Genomic DNA, 22,287 nt, shown 5'->3' on the forward strand with positions numbered 1-22,287 from the left:
ACAGGCCTGTACAGTGCGATATATATATCGCACGTGCGACACTGACGTCAGTCTGTGCGATGAATGAATTGACTTTAGTAGCACTGGTGCGATGGCCCGTGGCGCAAGCAAAAAAAAATAAAGTGTGACGGTAAATTGAATGGACCACAGCGCCACGCTATCCACTTGGTACTTGTAGTCTCGTGCGATTAAAAACAATGTCCCGTCTCGCCTAGAGTCCATAATCAAACACCAAATCCCATAATCCCTAGCGAACAATATCCCCGCGACTAAATTGCGAGCTCAATGTACACTGACTGGGTGACTTCGACAAGATGAAGCGCTTTTTTAAGGTATTAAATCCAACAAAAGAAGTACAAGATCAAAACCCCAAACGAGCCCGAGAGGGACCACCGTTAATAGAAACGAGACAAAAGGAGAAGATTAACAAGATGTACAGATATAACGCAGAGTGGGAAAATGATTTTCCGTGGATATTTTTTAATGAGGAAGCACAGCTATTATTATTCTGTCACTGGTGCCGGGAGACTCCGGAAAAGATCCGATCAGAGAATCCCTATGTCGCGGGTAACAATATCCTAAAAAGGGATAACATTAATAAACACAATACGTCCCATCGACACGTTCTTGCCCAGGATGCCTTCAACGCTAAATAAACTCCTGAGCGGGCCGGCACCCTCTTGCACTCGCTGACTAAACACGACCAGAGCGGATGATGCTGATCTCCGTGAGGTAAAGTTTAAGATGAATGTGACATATTGCATCGCCAAGGAAGAAATGCTATTCACTAAATTTAAGCCGCTAATTTTACTCTGTAAAAAGAACTCCATCGTATGGCTACTTAAATTCCCCTCCGGGATCAATAAAGTATTAATTATCTATCTATCAATCAATCTATCTATCTAATAACGAGACAATATGCAAATAAGGTAATAATAATAATAATAATAATTAATTTAATTTATAAAGCCCTTTTCATTCATGCAGAGTTCCTTGTACTTAGTTCTGATTAATGCAATAGTGTGTGTGTGTGTGTGTGTGTGTGTGTGTGTGTGTGTGTGTGGATCTGAAAAAGTGGCCAGCAGACATGATGCTGGAACTGTGACACGTGTGCAGTGCACACACACACACGCACGCACACACACACGAATAATAATAATAATAATAATAATAATACATTTATTTATTTGGTTCCACAAATATGTACAGGTGTTTGTATGCATTATATCTATTTGTTATGTTGGTTTATAGGTGTTTCTAGGTTGGTTTCTAGCTTTCCCTGTAATCTGAGTCCACACCAGCGCTGCCTGGTCTCGGACTGCTTCATATCGGTTATATGGTTATGTCCTTGTTCTTTTTGTTTTACATTATGGGCAAATAAAGAGAGAATTTGTCTAAAAGCATTTCTTGTTAAAGTTTGGATTTTGTGTGCCCTGTATGCAAGATTCATGTCCCTTGCCAGTCACATACCTATTTAAGTAATGAACTGCACTACTTGTGGTTGTTTTTAGAGATTTTAGAGACGTTTTATACTCGTGCTACAAGATTTTGGCCTGTGCTACAAAACTATCAACCTCTGTAGCACCAGTGCTATGTGCAAAAAAAGTTAACGTACAGCCCTGTACTACTCTTATCGATACTGCTTAACGGTTCGGTACTTTATCGATACTCTTATCGGTTCTTTTTGAAAAAAAGACAATTAATTAAGAACAGAATCGACATTGCTTTATTATTTATACAACTTTATAAATAAGTATTATAAATAAATATAATTTATGCAGGGAGGGGTATATTTGCAGTTGAGAGCATTGGTCATCTCCCTACAGTAAAGATTAGAAATTATTGAATTATTGTAAATTTGTGTGGAGTGGTGGGAATAGCTGCTTCAATAATAACTTATATTATAACAACAACAACAAACAAGTTAGACAACTATGTATACAAAAAAACGATATACACTGAATGATTAGTTGTTACCTAAAGCTCTTGGACTCCACTGTAGAGAAGGGGTGCAGGCCTTTGACAACAAACTTTGTCACAGCCCTGTGACACTCGTTCACCCTATCCTCTGTCATCCTTCCTCTAGCTGCTAGGGTGAAGGGACTTTGGGTGGTGGAGGTAGAGGGAGGATGTGTGGTGGCCCTGGGCTCACTGGCCTGGGACACATTGGTGGCTGACGCCTCAACTTGACTATCTATAAAACGTTTTTAGATTGTAGTATTTGTAGCTAAACAATTATTTTGTTTATTAGCCTATTTGCAATAATTCGTTATTAGCCTAGGAAACTCCGTATCTTGGCTTACCGGCTGCAGTGGACGTGGATGCAGATGGACCACTGCGCGCAAGGCAGTCGAATACGGTGCATTTCTGCACACTAATATCGTGTTTTGCCAACAAATGTTTTGATAGGTTGCTCGTATTGCCACCCTTACTGGCAAATGTTTTGTTGCACTTGTGGCAACGTGCGTTGTCAGCATTGACCCTTGTAAAGTATATCCAAACTTTAGAACGCTTCGCTCTATCCGCCATCACGACTCAGTGCATGCAGAGGCAGAGCTGTCTGTGTCTGTGTGCAGCGCGCTTCAGCACGGGCGTCGGGGACAGCACTTTCATTAAGGAGTACCCGTATGTGTAGCACTACTAGCGAGCGACTCGCGAGGAGTGTGTGTAATAATGACTCGCTGCGGCTCGCTTCTCGTGCAGAGACAGAGAGAGGAGAGATCGTTTGCAACTTTTAAATAATAATAATAATAATAATAATTTCTCTAGAGTATCGATAGCAGTACCGAGGACGTCGGAGCTTATAAATACTCCGGTATTTTCTAATATAGTACCGGTTCCCGTTTGAAACCGGGGTCCGGGGGGCATCCCTAGTGTGTTCCTACCTGGCCCCCGACCCTTCAGTGTGTTCCTACCTGGCCCCCGACCCTTCAGTGTGTTCCTACCTGGCCCCCGACCTTCAGTGTGTTCCTACCTGGCCCCCCGACCTTCAGTGTGTTCCTACCTGGCCCCCGACCTTCAGTGTGTTCCTACCTGGCCCCCCGACCTTCAGTGTGTTCCTACCTGGCCCCCCGACCTTCAGTGTGTTCCTACCTGGCCCCCGACCCTTCAGTGTGTTCCTACCTGGCCCCCGACCTGGGGGACTCTCTTCAGTGTGTTCCTACCTGGCCCCCGACCTTCAGTGTGTTCCTACCTGGCCCCCGACCTGGGGGACTCTCTTCAGTGTGTTCCTACCTGGCCCCCCGACCTTCAGTGTGTTCCTACCTGGCCCCCGACCTTCAGTGTGTTCCTACCTGGCCCCCGACCTTCAGTGTGTTCCTACCTGGCCCCCGACCTTCAGTGTGTTCCTACCTGGCCCCCGACCTTCAGTGTGTTCCTACCTGGCCCCCCGACCTTCAGTGTGTTCCTACCTGGCCCCCGACCCTTCAGTGTGTTCCTACCTGGCCCCCCGACCTTCAGTGTGTTCCTACCTGGCCCCCGACCTTCAGTGTGTTCCTACCTGGCCCCCCGACCTTCAGTGTGTTCCTACCTGGCCCCCCGACCTTCAGTGTGTTCCTACCTGGCCCCCGACCTTCAGTGTGTTCCTACCTGGCCCCCCGACCCTTCAGTGTGTTCCTACCTGGCCCCCCGACCCTTCAGTGTGTTCCTACCTGGCCCCCCGACCTTCAGTGTGTTCCTACCTGGCCCCCGACCTTCAGTGTGTTCCTACCTGGCCCCCCGACCTTCAGTGTGTTCCTACCTGGCCCCCGACCCTTCAGTGTGTTCCTACCTGGCCCCCGACCTTCAGTGTGTTCCTACCTGGCCCCCCGACCCTTCAGTGTGTTCCTACCTGGCCCCCCGACCCTTCAGTGTGTTCCTACCTGGCCCCCCGACCCTTCAGTGTGTTCCTACCTGGCCCCCGACCTTCAGTGTGTTCCTACCTGGCCCCCGACCTTCAGTGTGTTCCTACCTGGCCCCAGACCTTCAGTGTGTTCCTACCTGGCCCCCGACCTTCAGTGTGTTCCTACCTGGCCCCCGACCCTTCAGTGTGTTCCTACCTGGCCCCCGACCCTTCAGTGTGTTCCTACCTGGCCCCCGACCCTTCAGTGTGTTCCTACCTGGCCCCCCGACCCTTCAGTGTGTTCCTACCTGGCCCCCCGACCTTCAGTGTGTTCCTACCTGGCCCCCGACCTTCAGTGTGTTCCTACCTGGCCCCCGACCCTTCAGTGTGTTCCTACCTGGCCCCCGACTTTCAGTGTGTTCCTACCTGGCCCCCCGACCCTTCAGTGTGTTCCTACCTGGCCCCCCGACCTTCAGTGTGTTCCTACCTGGCCCCCCGACCCTTCAGTGTGTTCCTACCTGGCCCCCGACCCTTCAGTGTGTTCCTACCTGGCCCCCGACCCGACAGTTCACCAGCGACATCTATTGTTACAACGTGAACGCCTTACAGGTGACAGCAGGTCTGAGATCAGTGTTCTTGACCTTCATTTGGATGTACCACTGCAGGAGACGGCAGGTCTGAGATCAGTGTTCTTGACCTTCATTTGGATGTACCACTGCAGGAGACGGCAGGTCTGAGATCAGTGTTCTTGACCTTCATTTGGATGTACCACTGCAGGAGACGGCAGGTCTGAGATCAGTGTTCTTGACCTTCATTTGGATGTACCACTGCAGGAGACGGCAGGTCTGAGATCAGTGTTCTTGACCTTCATTTGGATGTACCACTGCAGGAGACGGCAGGTCTGAGATCAGTGTGCTTGACCTTCATTTGGATCAAGATTCAAGAGTTTATTCATCACATACATACCAGGGCATACAGTGAATGTGGATGTACCACTGCAGGAGACAGCAGGTTTGAGATCAGTGTTCTTGACCCTCATTTGGATGTACTACTACAGGTGACAGCAGGTCTGAGATCAGTGTTCTTGACCTTCATTTGGATGTACCACTGCAGGAGACGGCAGGTCTGAGATCAGTGTTCTTGACCCTCATTTGGATGTACCACTGCAGGAGACGGCAGGTCTGAGATCAGTGTTCTTAACCCTCATTTGGATGTACCACTGCAGGAGACGGCAGGTCTGAGATCAGTGTTCTTGACCCTCATTTGGATGTACCACTGCAGGAGACGGCAGGTCTGAGATCAGTGTTCTTGACCCTCATTTGGATGTACCACTAAGTAAATCACACATACCACCAGGCCTGACAATGTGTCTGGGGGGAAACCCTGGACAAGTATTGGAAATGACCCTATATGTCACTGAGTAGTCATACAATACAATTTTGGTTAGTCATTAGTAATGTTATGAAGTAGTAATTGGTAATAATTTACAATAGCAAATTTCAGTGTGAGTTTTCTGTGCATGTGTGTGTGTCTCACTGTCTTGTCTGTGTGTCTGTCTATGTGTGTGCCTCATGTCTGTCTGTGTGTGTGCCTCATGTCCATCTATGTGTGTGTCTGTTTCTGTGTGTGCGCCTCATGTTTGTCTATGTGTGTGTCTGTGTGTGTGTGTGTGTGCGCCTCATGTTTGTGTGTGTGTGTGTGTGTGTGTGTGCGTGCGTGTGTGTGTGTGCCTCGTGTGTGTGTGTGTGCCTCGTGTGTGTGTGTGTGTGTATGTGTATGTGTGCGCCTGCCTCGTGTGCAGCCGGGGCCCACAGCGGAGCTGGATGGAACAGTATCGGGGGACTTCTTCACAGTGCTGTGTGTGGGCCAGGGCTTCAGTGAGGACCAGTGGATGAACATGTTCTCCTTCTCCCTGCTGCGGCACTGGATGCTCACATACCACTCTGTTTCCGACGGCAGCACCACCGCGGACGCAGGTATGATGGGATTCCACAACATGATTGTGACCTTCAACCCTAAACCTTTTTTTCTTGCTGGATATTTCTATTCAGAAGTCAACAAAGCATTTACATAAATGGTCAGGAAAATGTAACTTCAACCCTCATCTCAAGTCAATCCCAGCATTCCCTGGAAACTCCCTTACCCCCCCCCCCCCTTTCTTCCATCCCATCAACGGACATTACTTACAAGGAAAAACAAATAGTAAATACTCAAACAAAATGAAACGGGTACATATAAAACAATTGAATGATGATTATATTTAAACATGTTTATTTTCATGTATTTATTACAAATATTTCAACCTGAACATACAGCGCTTCACAGTAGTGTATTTACTGCTCATTGAAGAACCGGTGGCCAAAGAGCGTTACTGCATGTCAGCTTTACCTGCTGAATAATCTGATGTCCGAGTAATAACAGGAGTCGTATGTATTTGTACAGTGTAGCCCAGTATCACATTACATGTCTGAACGGGCTTGACAAGCCCACATCACAACACCCCCTTTGCTGCTGCCTGGTTGTATATACGTATGTACCCGTCCACTACGCTTTGGCACTGACATGTTGAATCAGATGTGACTTGGAGTGAAAATAATCATAAACATCCCCCAGAAGATTCTCAGTATTGGATTTTTGTACAAGGGAAATGTTCCTATTCTAGGCTGTGATCGGATTGGACAAGGTGTGGCGGTGTACATAGAGAATCGAAAGTGCACAGAGTGCAACGAGCGATACCACTGATTACCGTTGCTACCTCAGCTAACGTTACATAAGTTACATACATTACTGTACTGTTCATATCTCGGCGTAGTTTGGAGGAGACGTGCGCCTGTCAAAAAGGCGTCCAATGTGATCACAGTGTGAAGAAAAAGAACAAGCGTTATATAGGCTAATATATATAGGCAAATATGTCACACACACATGGGAAATGGAATTACAAATGTCCTTGTTGCCTAGAAACATACTGTGAATGGACCCGACTTCTAACGTGAGCTCGTCATCCAACACCACCAGTATCGGCATCAGTGCTTTTGTCCTAGAAAGTCGGTTCCATCATTCCTTTCTGTTAGCTGACATTGTCTCTGCCTCCATCAGCTCCAGCAAACAAACTGCAGTTCAATATGTCCCTCTCCCATTCCCTGTCCCATGGTAAGACTCATTATGCGTGTGTGTGTGTGTATGTGTGTGGGGGCCTCCTGCACCTGCATGTGTGTATGAGGCCACAAGTAAAGCGGACAAGTACTGACCTCCTTCTCTTCAAGGGCACCACTGATCAACTTACAATGCTTCATAGGACAACCTGTCTCACCAGTAATTCTCATCTTCTGACACGTCTCACTACGCCGTCAGTGACACGCCAGTCTCTCTCTTCCCCACAAAGGTCTCTGAATAAATACATAAAAGGATAACCAGTGTGATGAATGAATAATCAGCTACTGTAACTGTTACTGATTGTCAGTGTTGTATCTCAACCGTGATTGGTTGTTAATGATCGATCTTCCAGGTGTCCTCTCAGTGGGTTGGACTGTACAGCGTGGGTGGGAGGAGCTTCTAAGTTGAATCAACAATTATATTTCTGCTACACATTCTCTTGCATTCTTCATTCTTTTTGATGTGGTGAGGCATGTGAATTGAGGTCTACTAAAATCCCCTTACAGTATGTCTGTCACTTAATCTAAACCACAACTCAAATCTTTCATCAACTCTCCGTTGTGAGACGATAAGACCTGTGTTTTCTCATTCTTGTGTGTCCAGTAATTGCAGCGTCGCGGCCCATGCTAACATCTTCGCACACAGCACCTGTTTACTTCCCACAGAATGGATACCAGGTCGGCTCTGGCGTCTCTCCTGGGTCCAAACCTTATTTTAACTCTTTTCCACTGGCTCAGACATATTGAGAGCCTGGTCAGCTCCACCAATATCCATGTATGTAGGTAATGTCCTGGTACGGTGCTCAAGACGTTTGGTGTTTGGGCTCAGATGAAGAACGGCAGCAGCCGTCGTAACTCTCCTCATGACCTCCATCCTTCCATCAGTGTTGCAACAGCTGCAGCCTTTACTAGTCTACGTTCTCGACTTTTGTAAAGAACTAAATATGCTTATTGTGATCCAAAACCTTTGTCTCTCAAAGAACCTGTTGCCAGTCTTTGAGGGGTGGGGTATTCACTGTTCTCTGTCACCCATGAGGTAAAAAGCCTGATATCTACTATACAAAGGCTGCATCTGTACGGCTAACAAAGGCTGCTACTGTCTGCTCCATCTCCTCTTACATCTCATAATTAAGTACAATGAGTCAACTAAGGTATTGAATTATAGGAGCGAGCGTGAATTAAATAGGTTTCCTAAAAAAAAAGTCCCTGCTATCTTTGTCTGCTCCGTCTCCATCAAAACCCAAACTCTTAATCATGATGAACCCTAACCCTTGACCTCTAACCTTTGATCTTAAAGTTCTACAGCTAGTGTGCAATCGTTAAGGAACAATATTTATATTTGATTTCTGTACTTGTTGTTAAAATTTCTTTAAAAAAAATGTGCACCAACAAAAAACGAAAGTTGTTTTAAGTGTTGACCTCTCACCCCTAAAGAGGACCAGAGGTCAGAGGTGGATGGATCCGTGATCTCCATGGTTTCAGCCACTTCCTCCTCCAGCCGGCTGCTTCCTCCTAAGGAGCGTCTGAGAGAGAAGGCCTTCCAGTACTGCCAGCGCCTCATAGAGCAGAGCGACCGCAGTGGGTCTCCATGTTTGTTTATGAATATATGTTTGTGTGTGCTGTGCTGGGAGGGGGGGGGTTCTATACTTGTGAGAACCAACCATTGTGACAGCCCTTCTTGTGAGGAAATTTTTAGTTGTGAAGACCTTCCATGGTCCTCCCCAAAAGACGCTTTGATGACCCCATGCTGTTACCTAGTGATGCACAATATATCGGCCGATATGGCAGTTTTTTTACACATCGGTATCGGTCCGATATCAAGATTGGGCCGATATAATTTTCTTTCCAATCTTTTTTTCTTTTCTTTTACATGTTTTGGCCTTAAATAGTTTCAAAATATCAGTAATTTCTGAAAATAAGTTACAAAAGTAATAAAAAATACATTTGGGAAAATAGCTCTTTATTTGATTATCATAAAAAAGTGTTTTCTATACAGAGATATCGACATCGGTAAATATCGGTATCGGCCAGAACAGCAATATTAATATCGGTATCGGCCACAATTTTCACATCGGTGCATCACTACTGTTACCCAACATTGAGCTGTGAAAGTTTCAACAAGGGTCCTCGGAAGTATAATAACGTCAAATGTCTGGTGTGGTAGTCTGGTGTGGTAGTCAGGTGTGGTAGTCTGGTGTGGTAGTCAGGTGTAGTGTTGTCACGATACTGGAATTTCGAACTTCGATACGATACCTTGAAAAGTATCGATATTCGATACCATTTTCGATACCACAGGGGAAAAGGTTCAATCTTAAAATGTGAAAAAAAAGATAAATATATATATTTCTTTTAAATAAATTTAGCTTTTGTTGCTGGTTGATTCTCTCTGGTACTATAAGAGAAGATAAATATAACACTTTTAAAAACCCTTTGTTTATCTTTAGATCACACAAAAATAACTAAATGATATAATCTTAGAAATTAAGTAAAGTTAATAGTACTGCGTGTTAAGCATAACAGATTGATTGATTGCAAATTGTATGAACAGATTGCAGAATGGGTACAATACAGTACAGCTCAATACACACAATTGTTAAGGGGATGCAGACCAGAGAAAGACTTTTGTCTTGTTTACATCAGGGTCCCCTATTTTCAATTCATCATGACATTTCTTTTTTATCAAATTTAATTTATTACCTTTTTTCAACTGCAAAGTAAAACTGTCAACATGTTTTATCTAATAAAATAAAGTTCAGTCTGTTCATCTCACTTCAATAATTTTTATTGCAGAACATGGTATTTTCTCAAGCAGACAGATGTAAACACTGTAATCTGTGTTGCATGTACCTGACAAACTGAACTGTTTGTATTACAGTCATATTCCAACTTAACTGAATGCACATGTGTGTGTGTGTGGACTACTGTACTATTACAGGTATTGAAATGAACAATGCAACTTCCTTGTACAAAAAAAAACGTATTTTTCTTTAATGAATAATTATATCGATATTGCGGGAAATGAGTATTGAAACCGTTTTAAATATTCAGAATCGATATGTATCGAAAAATCGATGTTTTTGATAACACTAGTCAGGTGTGGTACTGGTGTGGTAGTCAGGTGTGGTACTGGCCGGTTCAGCCGAGCGGGTCCCACTGTCGGAGCGGAAAAGAGACACCACCATGTCCGCCTTCACAAGTTGCCTATAGGGAAGCCCCAGAAATATATTGCTGCCAACCCCCATCTGCTGCCAACCAGGGGCGGATTTAGTATTATAGGAGATCCGGGGCTTAGCCCAGATAGGTGCCCCATTTTTTTTTTTTTTTTTTTTGCAGGCAAGGGGTGGTTTGGAGGGGGTCAGACACGACCCTCTCCACGGCAGATTTTTTTTTAATTTAATTAACCTGTACGTGCAATTTCCTGCAATATAGAGCCTTCAATCTTGACCAATAAAGCTGCTCTTTTCACTATAAAACTCAGTTAACCATAACGTAGTTATGGTTAGATTTATATATTGGGGGGGGATATATCATATTTTTCATATGATCAAAAAGTGGTGGAGCAAGAGCATACCTTTGCTCCCCCAAGTTCAATAGTGGGAGAGCAGAGATGCTCCGAATGCTCTTATGGCCAGGCGTCTATGATTCACTGATACAAAGTAAAATAGTGCAGTGCAATAAAATAGTTAGTAAAATAGAATAAAATAATGCAATAGTGCATTGCAATAAAATAGTTATCATCGTATTTTTTCGGGAGGCCGGTAAGGAGTGCATTACAGTAGTCGAGTTGGCTTGAGATAAAGGCATGGATCTGGTTTTCAGCGTCCTTTTGATTTATAAATGGCCGTACTTTAGCTATGTTTCTAAGGTGGAAGAATTACGTTTTTGTCAACTTGTTGATTGTGATTTAAAGCTTAGGTCTGAGTCTACCATGACACCAAGACTTAACTCACTCAAATACAGTTAGCAGCTGGATAGACCACAGATGGAAATTAGCTTCTGCTAAATCTGGTGCAAACATATTTTCATGTAACAATGATGAATTGTCAAAAAAAAAAAAAAAAAAAAAACTTTATTTTTATTTTATTTTATTTTTTAAATAGATTCGGGGCTTTTCAGAAAACATTCAGGGCTTGAGCCCCAGTAGCCACCCCCTAGCTCCGCCCCTGCTGCCAACCCCTCACCCTGGAGAATAGACCCCCAGGCTCACTGCTCACCCTGGAGAATAGATCCCCAGGTTCACTGCTCACCTTGGAGAATAGACCCCCAGGCTCTTTGCTCACCCTGGAGAATAGACCCCCATGCTCTCTGCTCACCCTGGAGAATAGACCCCCAGGCTCTCTGCTCACCCTGGAGAATAGACCCCCAGGCTCTCTGCTCACCCTGGAGAATAGACCGCCCGGCTCTCTGCTCACCCTGGAGAATAGACCCCCAGGCTCTCTGCTCACCCTGGCAGAGACGGCGCTTCTTGCCAGCTTCACAGAAGCACAGTGGGGGTCTTCTTCCCAATGCTCGGGCGGCTCGTAGATAGTGACCGACACCGGTTTTCCATTGAACACGCACGACAACAGATGGTTCTCACAAGTATAGATAAACATGTGTGAATGTAGGATTGTGTTTGTGCATATATTCTGTATATGTAATGTGGTTGATAACACACGTGATCCAGCCCTTGGTGGTCAGTTGCATGTAAACCCATTATTGTGAATGTTGGTTCTCTCTTTGTGTCCATGAGTGCTCTGTATGAGTACAATCACTTAAGGGATTTCTGAAATGTTTTTCTTTGTCTCAGAGGCACTCAAGAGAACGGATACAGAGCTACAGAAAGCAGTAAGTCAATATGAAATGTATTACCAACACACACACACACACATACTGTAAACACCGACGCACACAAACATCTTCTACTACAATTGTGTAACTCCTCCTGACATGAATTACTTGAGTAGTGCTTGTGTATTTGTTAATGTGAATCTATTTTTAGAATGCATCTTAACACAGGGCGGCTACGCGGCGTAGTGGGCAAGGCGCTCGCCACGAAATCTGGAGACGCTGGGCTCGCCTGTTCGAGCCCAGCGCTCCACATTTGCTTTCAGTTTAGCTGGTCGTCCGTACTAATACACATTGGCCGTATTAGGGGGTGGGAAACTGATGGGTGGGGATCGGGCGGTGTGGACAGCGACTCCTACAGGTCGGTTGATGCGCCTGCGCAGTAGAATCAGGAAGTGTCGGGGGCAGCGTGAGCCTCCCACGCTAGGGCGGGCCATACTTTTTTTTTTTTGGAAAATCAATCGAGTGGGGTATCTAAAATACGTGTTTTTTTGTGGGGAATTCAAATATGGGATTATTTTTCTAATCGGATAACTCCTACCTACATTGTTTTGGATTTCAAAATGGCCGATTTGACCATTTTTCACCCCTTGGCCATACATGGATGCCAACATGAATCTGAAGGAAATCATAACATGCAAGGTGTCTAAATGATGTGTTTCTTAATGGGGAATTCAAATATGAGTTCATTTTTGGGATAGAATAACTCTAACCTACATAATTTTGGATTTCAAAATGGCCGATTTTACCATTTTTCACCCCTTGGCCATACATGGATGCCAACATGAATCTGAAGGAAATCATAACATGCAAGGTGTCTAAATGATGTGTTTCTTAATGGGGAATTCAAATATGAGTTCATTTTTGGGATAGAATAACTCTAACCTACATAATTTTGGATTTCAAAATGGCCGATTTTACCATTTTTCACCCCTTGGCCATACATGGATGCCAACATGAATCTGAAGGAAATCCTAACATGCAAGGTGTCTAAATGATGTGTTTCTTAATGGGGAATTCAAATATGAGGTCATTTTTGGGATAGGATAACTCTAACCTGCATAATTTTGGATTTCAAAATGGCCGATTTTACCATTTTTCACCCCTTGGCCATACATGGATGCCAACATGAATCTGAACATTAACTGTTGCTGCAGCAAAGACAAAAAGATTCCTGTGAAAGATATTGCCTACATCAAGGGACAGAGGGAAAAGGTTGGAAGTAAAGGACCACACCAAATGGCTGGAGCTGATCTGCCTGAGCACAAGAGACAGGTGAAAACATTGGAAAGGCAGGGGATGGAAAAGAAGGCAGAGAAAAGGAGAAGGGGCAAAGAAGAAAGCTTTGCAGCAGCAGACAAGGTTGCCAGGAAGGATTTTGAGAGCTTCCTTACAGTCCCTGAAGTTGAGCTCATTCCTGAAACTGACCCTGCAGCTTCAGCAAAGCTACGGAAAAATTATGATGAGATTCCAAACATCGCCCTTGCTAGTGTAAGGTATGGCATAGGTCTAAGGCCAACTGCAGCTATAGCAACTGCAGCTCTGATTGATGCAGGACTCATCTTAGAAGATGACACAAGTAAAGTGATTGATAAGAACAAGGTTAAGAGAGCACAAGAAAAGTTGATGCAAGAGCTGGGGGAAGAGTTTGAGGAGAAGTGCAGGGAAGAGGGGGGGATCTCCTGTATCCTCTTTGATGGGCGGATTGACATGACCAATGTGATGATGGAAGCTGAGGGCAGTGACCAATCTTTTCCTGCAAAGATCAAGGAAGAACACTATAGTGTTGCTAGTGAGCCTGGCAGCAACTATCTGTTCCACTTTACACCAGAGAAAGCAACTAAAGAGGAGTCCCATGCAGAGAAGATTGCTAAGGTCCTGTTTGCCTGGCTGAAAGAGAGAGGTTCTGATAAGACCTTGTGGGCCATTGGAGGAGACTCGACCAATGTCAACACTGGAGTGAAGGTAGGTGTAATGCGGAAGCTGGAGCTGCACCTGGGGAGAAAGCTGGTCTGGTTGGTGTGCAACCTGCACACTGGTGAACTTCCACTGCGCCGTCTCATTGTTGAAGTTGATGGGGCTACTCTGTCAGACAACAAATTGTCTGGGCCAATAGGACAGCTCCTTGATTCTGTTACAGACTTGGAGATCAATCCTAACTTCACCAGGATCTTTCTTGGCCCTCCGCTGATCAAGCTGCCTGAGAAGATCATTCAAGATCTCTCAACTGATCAACACTATGGCTATAAGCTGGTCTGTGCAATCAGGGATGGAGTGCTTTCTGCAAGGCTGGCTCTGCTGGAGATTGGACCGGTAAACCACAGCCGCTGGCTCACCACAGCAAACAGACTCCTCAGGCTCTGGGTGTCAAAGCATCAACTTAAAAGAAAGAACCTGAATAATCTACAATGCATTGTGGAATTCATCATTGGAGTGTATTATCCATGTTGGTTCAACATGAAGGTCAAGCACTCCTGGATCGAAGGGCCTAGGCACATCCTGTTTCAGCTGGACTGCCTCAAGTCTCAGAGGAAGGAGGTGCTGGATGTTGTGATGCCAACTGTGAGAAGATCTGCTTGGTATGCCCACAGTGAAGCCATCCTCCAAACACTGCTGTGCTCTGAGGATCAAAAAGAGAGAATTGAGGGGGTGGAGAGAATCCTGGCCATCAGGGGAGAGGGGGATCCAGACACTCAGCTGGGAGACTCCTGTGTCAGGATCAGAAGAACACCTCACATCAATAGTGACGCTTCCAGCATTGGTGGCTTAATCAGCTGGTCAGAAGATGTGTCAGAGCCACCTCTCACCTGCTCCCTAAGCACCTCCGAGGTGAAGAACTTCATCAACACCCCCATGGAGGTTCTCGACTGGCCTTGCCACACACAAAGCATCGAGAGGGTTGTTAAAATGGTGACTGAGGCCTCTGCTAAGTACTTTTCATAAGAAAAAAGGGATGGAGGGATCAGGGCTCAGGAGACCAGCAGGAGGCTGATGTCCAAGAATGAATCCAAGCAGGACTTGTGCAACCTGATCAAATTTAAGAAGATAGATGATTGATGGAGCCCCATGGATTTTCTCAATAGGCTACATTGAGACGTTTGTTAAAATGGTTACAGAGGTTTCTGCTGAGTAGTTCTGGAAAGAGCTCACCTATTTATGGCTGACGTTGACTTTAAGTTTGTGTTTGTAGGTTGGTGGCTAAAGCAGTACAGTAGGAGATCTTGCCATCCAAGAATGAGTCCAATCAAGATATTGGAACCTGGCAAAGTTCAAGAAGTCAGGAAATCGAGATTTAGCACTTAGGTGTTTGTGTGCATTACAAATACAATTTATTATTGTTAGTATTATTATTATTGATCTTTGGAGTTGTATCCAGTTATATACAGTTCACTTGTTAATAAATTTGATGGCTTTGTCATTATAAATGATTTCCCATATATTTTTTATCTTTGCAATTTTGTAATACAATACCAATGGGTTCAAATGGTAAAATCAGCCATTTTGAAATCCAAGATTATGCAGGTTATATTTATCCTATCCCAAAAATGACCTCATATTTGAATTCCCCATTAAGAAACACATCATTTAGACATATTGCATGTTAGGAATTCCTTCAGATTCATGTTATCATCCATGTATGGCCAAGGGGTGAAAAATGGTAAAATCGGCCATTTTGAAATCCAAAATGATGTAGGTTAGAGGTATCCTATCCCAAAAATGAACTCATATTTGAATTCCCCATTAAGAAACACATCATTTAGACACCTTGCATGTTAGGATTTCCTTAAGATTCATGTTGGCATCCATGTATGGCCAAGGGGTGAAAAATGGTCAAATCGGCCATTTTGAAATCCAAAACAATGTAGGTAGGAGTTATCCGATTGTAAAAATAATCCCATATTTGAATTCCCCACAAAAAAACACGTATTTTAGACACCCCACTCGATTGATTTTCCAAAAAAAAAAAAGTATGGCCCGCCCTACTCCCACGCGTTACTCCTCGCCACTGAGAGATCGAGCTGCGCAGGTGAAAAGATGCGACTGCTGTTACCTCAAGTACCGGAGGGGACTTGTGCTATGTATGACTTAGTCCACATTGCAGCCGGCTTGTGGGAGGCAAGAAACAGCGTTCGTGACAGGGGAGGGTTGAATTGGATGATACGAAATTGGGATGGGAGAAAATATAGAAAATGGGAGAAAAAGTGGATAAAACAAAAAAAATGCATCTTAACACTTTGGAAGCCACCGCGATATGCGTGATGTGTTGTTAACTCAATGAGCGCCTGGAGGTCGCTGTTTACCGTCTGGTAAGAAGGCCAGCGCTGTAATGCATTGGGGATAATGCCGGTGTTTGCGAGTGCTAAAACTATATTAAATATTATAGCTATGGATCTAATAAACATCGATTGTCAGTGAGTTTCTTCCGGTCAACATGCAAAAAAACAGATAATCTTTTCATACATACATTTCCGTTTTATACCATGGTGAATATGAGTATAGTTTTAGAGTGATCCTGTCGAATCCCAGAAAACGACGCTATGCAGCAATACATGCAATTCACTAAAAACAGTCATTTCTCGCCTGTACACGCTACTGTTTTGAAATCTCATCTATATTATCGGTATTATGTTTCATCATGAATGCATGAAAGGGTGGGGGGGGGGGTAGTTTTTTGATGCTTTGATCGTCACCAACGGCACACGTTGTGGAGTAAAATACACATATTGTGATCGAAGTGAAATCATGGTTGGATCACAGCAGGATTGATACCATATAGGCCTTACCTTCACTAGGATGTGCCCCAAAAAGAATATTCCAATATCTGATTGCGAGTCCCAGTATTGGTGTTGATCGTGTCGCCAATATAATCCGCCACACATCATGGACCGAGAGCAATTCACGTTTCTCAATCCGATCGGGACAACCGGTCCCCTTGCCCGACCAATTGAAATCCGACCGGAGACCTCTGATCGAGCCACAGGCCAAGATATCATGTTTCAAAGGGTGCTCGATACTGCCACCTGGGTGGATGCGGCCGGTATTGCACATTGGCATTCTCAAAATGATTCCCCATGTTAACCCAGATGTCCGTGTGTCTGTAATGAATGGAAATATCGAATACAATAAATAACGATGAAAACCCGACTATACTCGGGTTTTCGGGGGTCCTGGCGCTGAACGTTCGGCGAGTTAACCCGACTATCATCGGGTCTGGCGTCCAAAGTGTTAAAGAGCATGGATAATATCAATGCACGGCGATGCTCAATGCATAATATTATCATTCAAAACAGTCCGTTACCTTTTGTAATAATTGCATTAACTCCACTCTGTCTGCAGCAGGTCTCTCCACTCATGGAACGGCATATTTCCGTATCAATAGTCTGCACAATTTGGAAAAACACGAACCGCTGTTTTTATCTTTTAGATAACACTAAGCTAACTGTATTCCAACTAGTGCACTGCAACCCTGCCCGAGCCCGACGGGGCCCTACCCGACCCGACGGGTTCGGGCTGGGTAGGGCTGTTTTTAAATAAATTATTCGGGCTCGGCCGGGCAGCGCCGTCTTTTTTTTATTTAAATTTTTTTATTGCGCGCTCTCTATACTCGTATAACTAGGGTCATAGGATAACCTTACGTTTCGGTTTCTCTTTTGCGCCAGCTGTCATCAGAGATCAGAGAGTCAGAGCGTGTCTCTGAGTCGCGATGGATAAGTTAACAGATATGGAATTAGGGAAAGGGAGAGCTTTTGAAAGTTCCCAATGCGTCTGGGAAAGCTGGATTTTTGGAAACATTTGGATGTAATTACCGCAGGGAGAATTTTAGGACAGTAGAACAGTGCTGAACAGGACATCAACGGTGGATGGTGGACAAGAGCAGACCGAAGTGGTTCAATAACTTCAATTGTTGGTTGAAGTTGGAATATAGCCAGTTGGCAAACGTTTTAATTTGTTCTTGGATGTAGCAGCTGGTTGGCGAAGTTTTGTTAACGTTATTCAACGCCAGACGTTTTTGTTGCTGACGTCAACAGCGTGGCGAGTCCTGAATTATTTATTATAATTGGCTGCTGCGGTCGAGTTTTTTCTGTATACTTTTGTGTCATGATGATGACATTAATGTTTTAGTCTGTGTCTGCCAGTACCTCTGTATACTCGCAACATCGGATTCGGTAGCATAGCAGTGATTTTGGACTGATTGTGATGAGGCACCGTGTCAGTCTAACGCGAGCGCTGGGAAATAGAGGCATTTGCGAAACAGGCTATAGAATGCTTGTTAGTTTTCAGTGTGATATGTGTTATTTAGTTAGACCTATTGGACATTTTCGTTTTTGTTTATTTATTAAGTTAATATATAAAGTGTTTCGAATATTTAAAACAAAAAAATTATTAAATATTTGGCTATATAATTAATGCTTCTTTAGTTTTCACTATCTGTTATTTAGGTAGACCTATTGAACATTTTCGTTTTTGTTTATTTATTAAGTTCATATCAAACCGTGTTTCGAATATTTAAAACAAATACAAATAAAAAAGAAATTAAGTGTAATATTTTATTTAATTTTTTTCAGGTTTTCACTCGGGCTAGGGCTTAAAATGTTATTTAGAGTCAGGCTTATTTTCGGGCAGGGCCTGAAGTTCACAGGCTCGGGCTGGGCACGGGCTTCATTTCAAGGCCCTTGCAGACCACTAATTCCAACGCAACAAACCTTTCTGTAACATTAGTGTACTATCCATAGAATCCTCCATACGCTCTCATGCTCCACAGCTTCCAGTGTCGTACTTAGTGATAACCAAATCGAAAATAATAATAATAATTAAATGGAATTCCCTCAAAAACCACCCATCCCTAATGCACACTACGGCTTGCCGATACCAAACATTTACCCATACCAACATTATGGAACACTTAGTGTCCTATTACTCTGTATCAATATGTTTGGTAAATGCATTCCTCCAGCACAAAGGTTGTTTAATTTTTATGTCGTTGTGTCTGTTTTTTTTTATCATTTCTCATAAATGTGATAATATATGGATTTCAGGTCATACTGCCCAGCCCTACTACACACACACTGTGAGATAATAGTATAAATCAGTCCCGTTCTCTACTACACACTCTCAGTGAGATAATTGTATAAATCAGTCCCGTTCTCTACTACACACTCTGTGAGATAATAGTATAAATCAGTCCCGTTCTCTACTACACATACACTCAGTGAGATAATGGTATAATTCAGTCCCGTTCTCTACTACTACACACACACTCAGTGAGATAATAGTATAATTCAGTCCCGTTCTCTTCTACACACACACACTCTGTGAGATAATAGTATAATTCAGTCCCGTTCTCTTCTACACACACACACTCTGTGAGATAATAGTATAAATCAGTCTTGTTCTCTACTACTACACACACACTCTGTGAGATAATAGTATAATTCAGTCCCGTTCTCTTCTACTACACACACACTCAGTGAGATAATAGTATAATTCAGTCCCGTTCTCTACTACTACACACACACTCAGTGAGCTAATAGTATAATTCAGTCCCGTTCTCTTCTACACACACACACTCTGTGAGATAATAGTATAAATCAGTCCTGTTCTCTACTACTACTACACACACTCTGTGAGATAATAGTATAATTCAGTCCCGTTCTCTTCTACTACACACACACTGAGTGAGATAATAGTATAATTCAGTCCCGTTCTCTTCTACACACACACACTCTGTGAGATAATAGTATAATTCAGTCCCGTTCTCTTCTACTACACACACACTCAGTGAGATAATAGTATAAATCAGTCCTGTTCTCTTCTACTACACACACACTCAGTGAGATAATAGTATAATTCAGTCCCGTTCTCTTCTACACACAAACACACTCTGTGAGATAATAGTATAATTCAGTCCCGTTCTCTTCTACACACACACACTCTGTGATATAATAGTATAATTCAGTCCCGTTCTCTGTATCAGTGCCTGGTGGAGGCCGTGTGTATCCTGGACTGTGTGTGTGTGGAGGACGTCTCGCTGGTGCACCGCACCTTCCCGTGTGTGAAGGCTCTCTGGGGACGACTGAGCTCCGATCTGGCCTTCGCCAGAGTGCTGCTGCCCATCGCACAGTTCTACCTCAACCATGGTGCGTGTGTGTGTGGGAGGGGGGGGTAGGTTTATGTGAAATGTCAAAATCAAATATGAGAACTAATGCTGTCCCCGAAGCCTGTTTTTGGGATTCGAACTTCGTCAGGGTTTTTAATAAAAAATTATAATAATAATTTAAAGAAATAATAAAAAAAAAATGTATTTCTTTTAAATAAATATCCTCATGCTGCATATACGTATTTAAAAATTGTTTTTTATTAATGGGAAATAATTTCACTACTTCTCCAATTAATACTTTAGATGTTTAAGCATAGCAATGCTCTTTTAAGATCTAAGTTAATGTTCTCTTCCTTTTACTTGTTTTTTTTTTTTTTTTCATCCGCTCTCTGATTTATTGAGGCTCTCTCTTCAGTTCAATACCTTCATATTATTCATGGGTTACTATAAATTACTATAAATTACAAGTTCATATAAAATGTAAGTGATTAAGGCATGACAATTGAAGCTTATTTTTGGTCTTTATTTTTAGTTTATCTCATTTAAATTTTTATTTATTTATTTTTTACGGGTAAGTGGCCAAGCCACAGTCGACATTCTACTTATGGTAGAATTTAGAGTGTTAGATCCTATGGTATACATAGGAATGTTAAGGATAATTGGATCATTCTGGGATATCCGGTGGTGCAAGGGAGAGAGTCATACGCAAAGGTTGTGTTCATGGAACACAATCCTGTACGACTCTCGGTGGGAGGGAAGGGTAGGGGATTTTTATTTGTATATATGTATGTTTTTAAGCTCGGCTCTCAACGGGACCTCACTAGTGGGATGTATATCTATTATTGCCTCGCACTCTAGAAGCATTACCAAAAATTACAATGCAACATGTATAGACTATGGCTAGTTTGAATATAATGATATGGAACACCGGGGGAATAAATAACCAACTCAAACGCAAAAGCGTGCTCACACTGATGAAAAAAGAACATGTGGACATTGCTCTGCTAAGCGAAACACACATTCTAGGGAAAGACATAGGTAAATTAGCGGACAACATATACCATAATATCAGTCACTCCTCTATTGGTACGAGAACTCGGGGTGTAGCAATAGTCGTTAAACGTAAGTTGAATATTGTACTAAAGGGAGTATGGTCTGATGTAGAAGGTCGGATAACTATAGCTAAGATTGAACATAAGAACAGGAAAATAGCGTTGATAGCGGTATACGCCCCAAATTTGTACGAAAAAGATTTCTTCACTACACTAACTAATGCAATGTTAGACATTCCCGATTACTCATTTATAATAGGAGCGGATTTTAATGCCATCTGGAACCCAAGGATAGACAAATCTTACCTCGCCTTTTCCAGCGAACAAAAGAATTCATCGAAGGCATTAAAGGATTGGTCAAAGATTACAGGTGTAAAGGACTTATGGCGGTTACTTAATCCCACGACCCGAAAGTACTCTTGTCGATCTGCGAGACATAAGACACTATCCAGAATAGATTATGTCTTTGCATCACAGAGACTATTTGATAATTATGAAGTGGAAATGATACCCAACGCACTATCAGATCACTGTTATTTACTCCTTAAAGGTACATTTGGTATACTATCCTCCCGAGCCCCAAGATGGCGATTTAACTCGTTGCTGCTTAACAACAAGGAATTCATTACACAACTCAAAGAAGCTCTTATAGTATTCCAACGGGAGAATGCAAACTCGGTGCAAGACCCCAGAATAATATGGATGTCGGTAAAGGGAATGATCAAAGACTTCACGGATAGCTTTTCCTCCAAAATGCGCAAGAATCAAAGCACAAAACTGGATGAGCTGGAAACGCTTTACTCAACGTTATTTAATTCTCTGAAATACAACAACTCAACTCGACTAGAAAATCAAGTTAACGTACTAAAAATAGAGATCAATGACATATACAGACAACAATCGGAAATACAAATACGTAGCACAAGACAACAGCAGTACTCCCATGGTTCCAAACCCAGCCACCTATTAGCCATGCGATTAAGAATTAATGCAACATTTGCAGATATAACTACCATTAGAGCACAACAAGTACTTGTAACAGATCCTGTAAAAATAAACGATACATTCAAAGTATTCTACTCCGATTTATATAAATCAGAAATGACCTTCGATCAAAACAAAATGGACACATTTCTTAATCAAATTATTCTCCCTAAACTTTCAGAGGATGACGCTAAACAGTTAGAAATACCGATCACACTAGAGGAACTCAAGAAGGCCATAACCGCAATGAAAAGTGGTAAGGCTCCAGGAAGAGACGGTTTCCCATCAGAAATGTACCTTTCTTGTTGGGACATAATTGGCCCCTTATTACTAAATATGATCTTATACTCAGTC

General features: G+C 43.1%; 1 protein-coding gene across 2 annotated transcripts in view; it reads left to right on the plus strand.

The window, feature by feature from the left end:
- ap5z1 (adaptor related protein complex 5 subunit zeta 1) overlaps nucleotides 1-22,287 on the plus strand; it is a 48,080-nt gene that overhangs the window by 13,861 nt on the left and 11,932 nt on the right. Inside the window, exons 6-10 of one of the 2 annotated variants that reach the window (XM_084328225.1) lie at nucleotides 5,622-5,796; nucleotides 6,917-6,970; nucleotides 8,407-8,550; nucleotides 11,762-11,799; nucleotides 19,775-19,937. In XM_084328225.1, coding sequence (XP_084184351.1) covers nucleotides 5,622-5,796; nucleotides 6,917-6,970; nucleotides 8,407-8,550; nucleotides 11,762-11,799; nucleotides 19,775-19,937 — 574 coding nt within the window. The remainder of the gene's footprint in view (nucleotides 1-5,621; nucleotides 5,797-6,916; nucleotides 6,971-8,406; nucleotides 8,551-11,761; nucleotides 11,800-19,774; nucleotides 19,938-22,287) is intronic. The other variant, XM_084328226.1, reaches the window with a different exon arrangement.

The sequence above is a fragment of the Notolepis coatsorum genome (genome assembly GCF_963971535.1).
Source record: "Notolepis coatsorum genome assembly, chromosome: 14".
NCBI lineage: Eukaryota > Metazoa > Chordata > Actinopteri > Aulopiformes > Paralepididae > Notolepis > Notolepis coatsorum.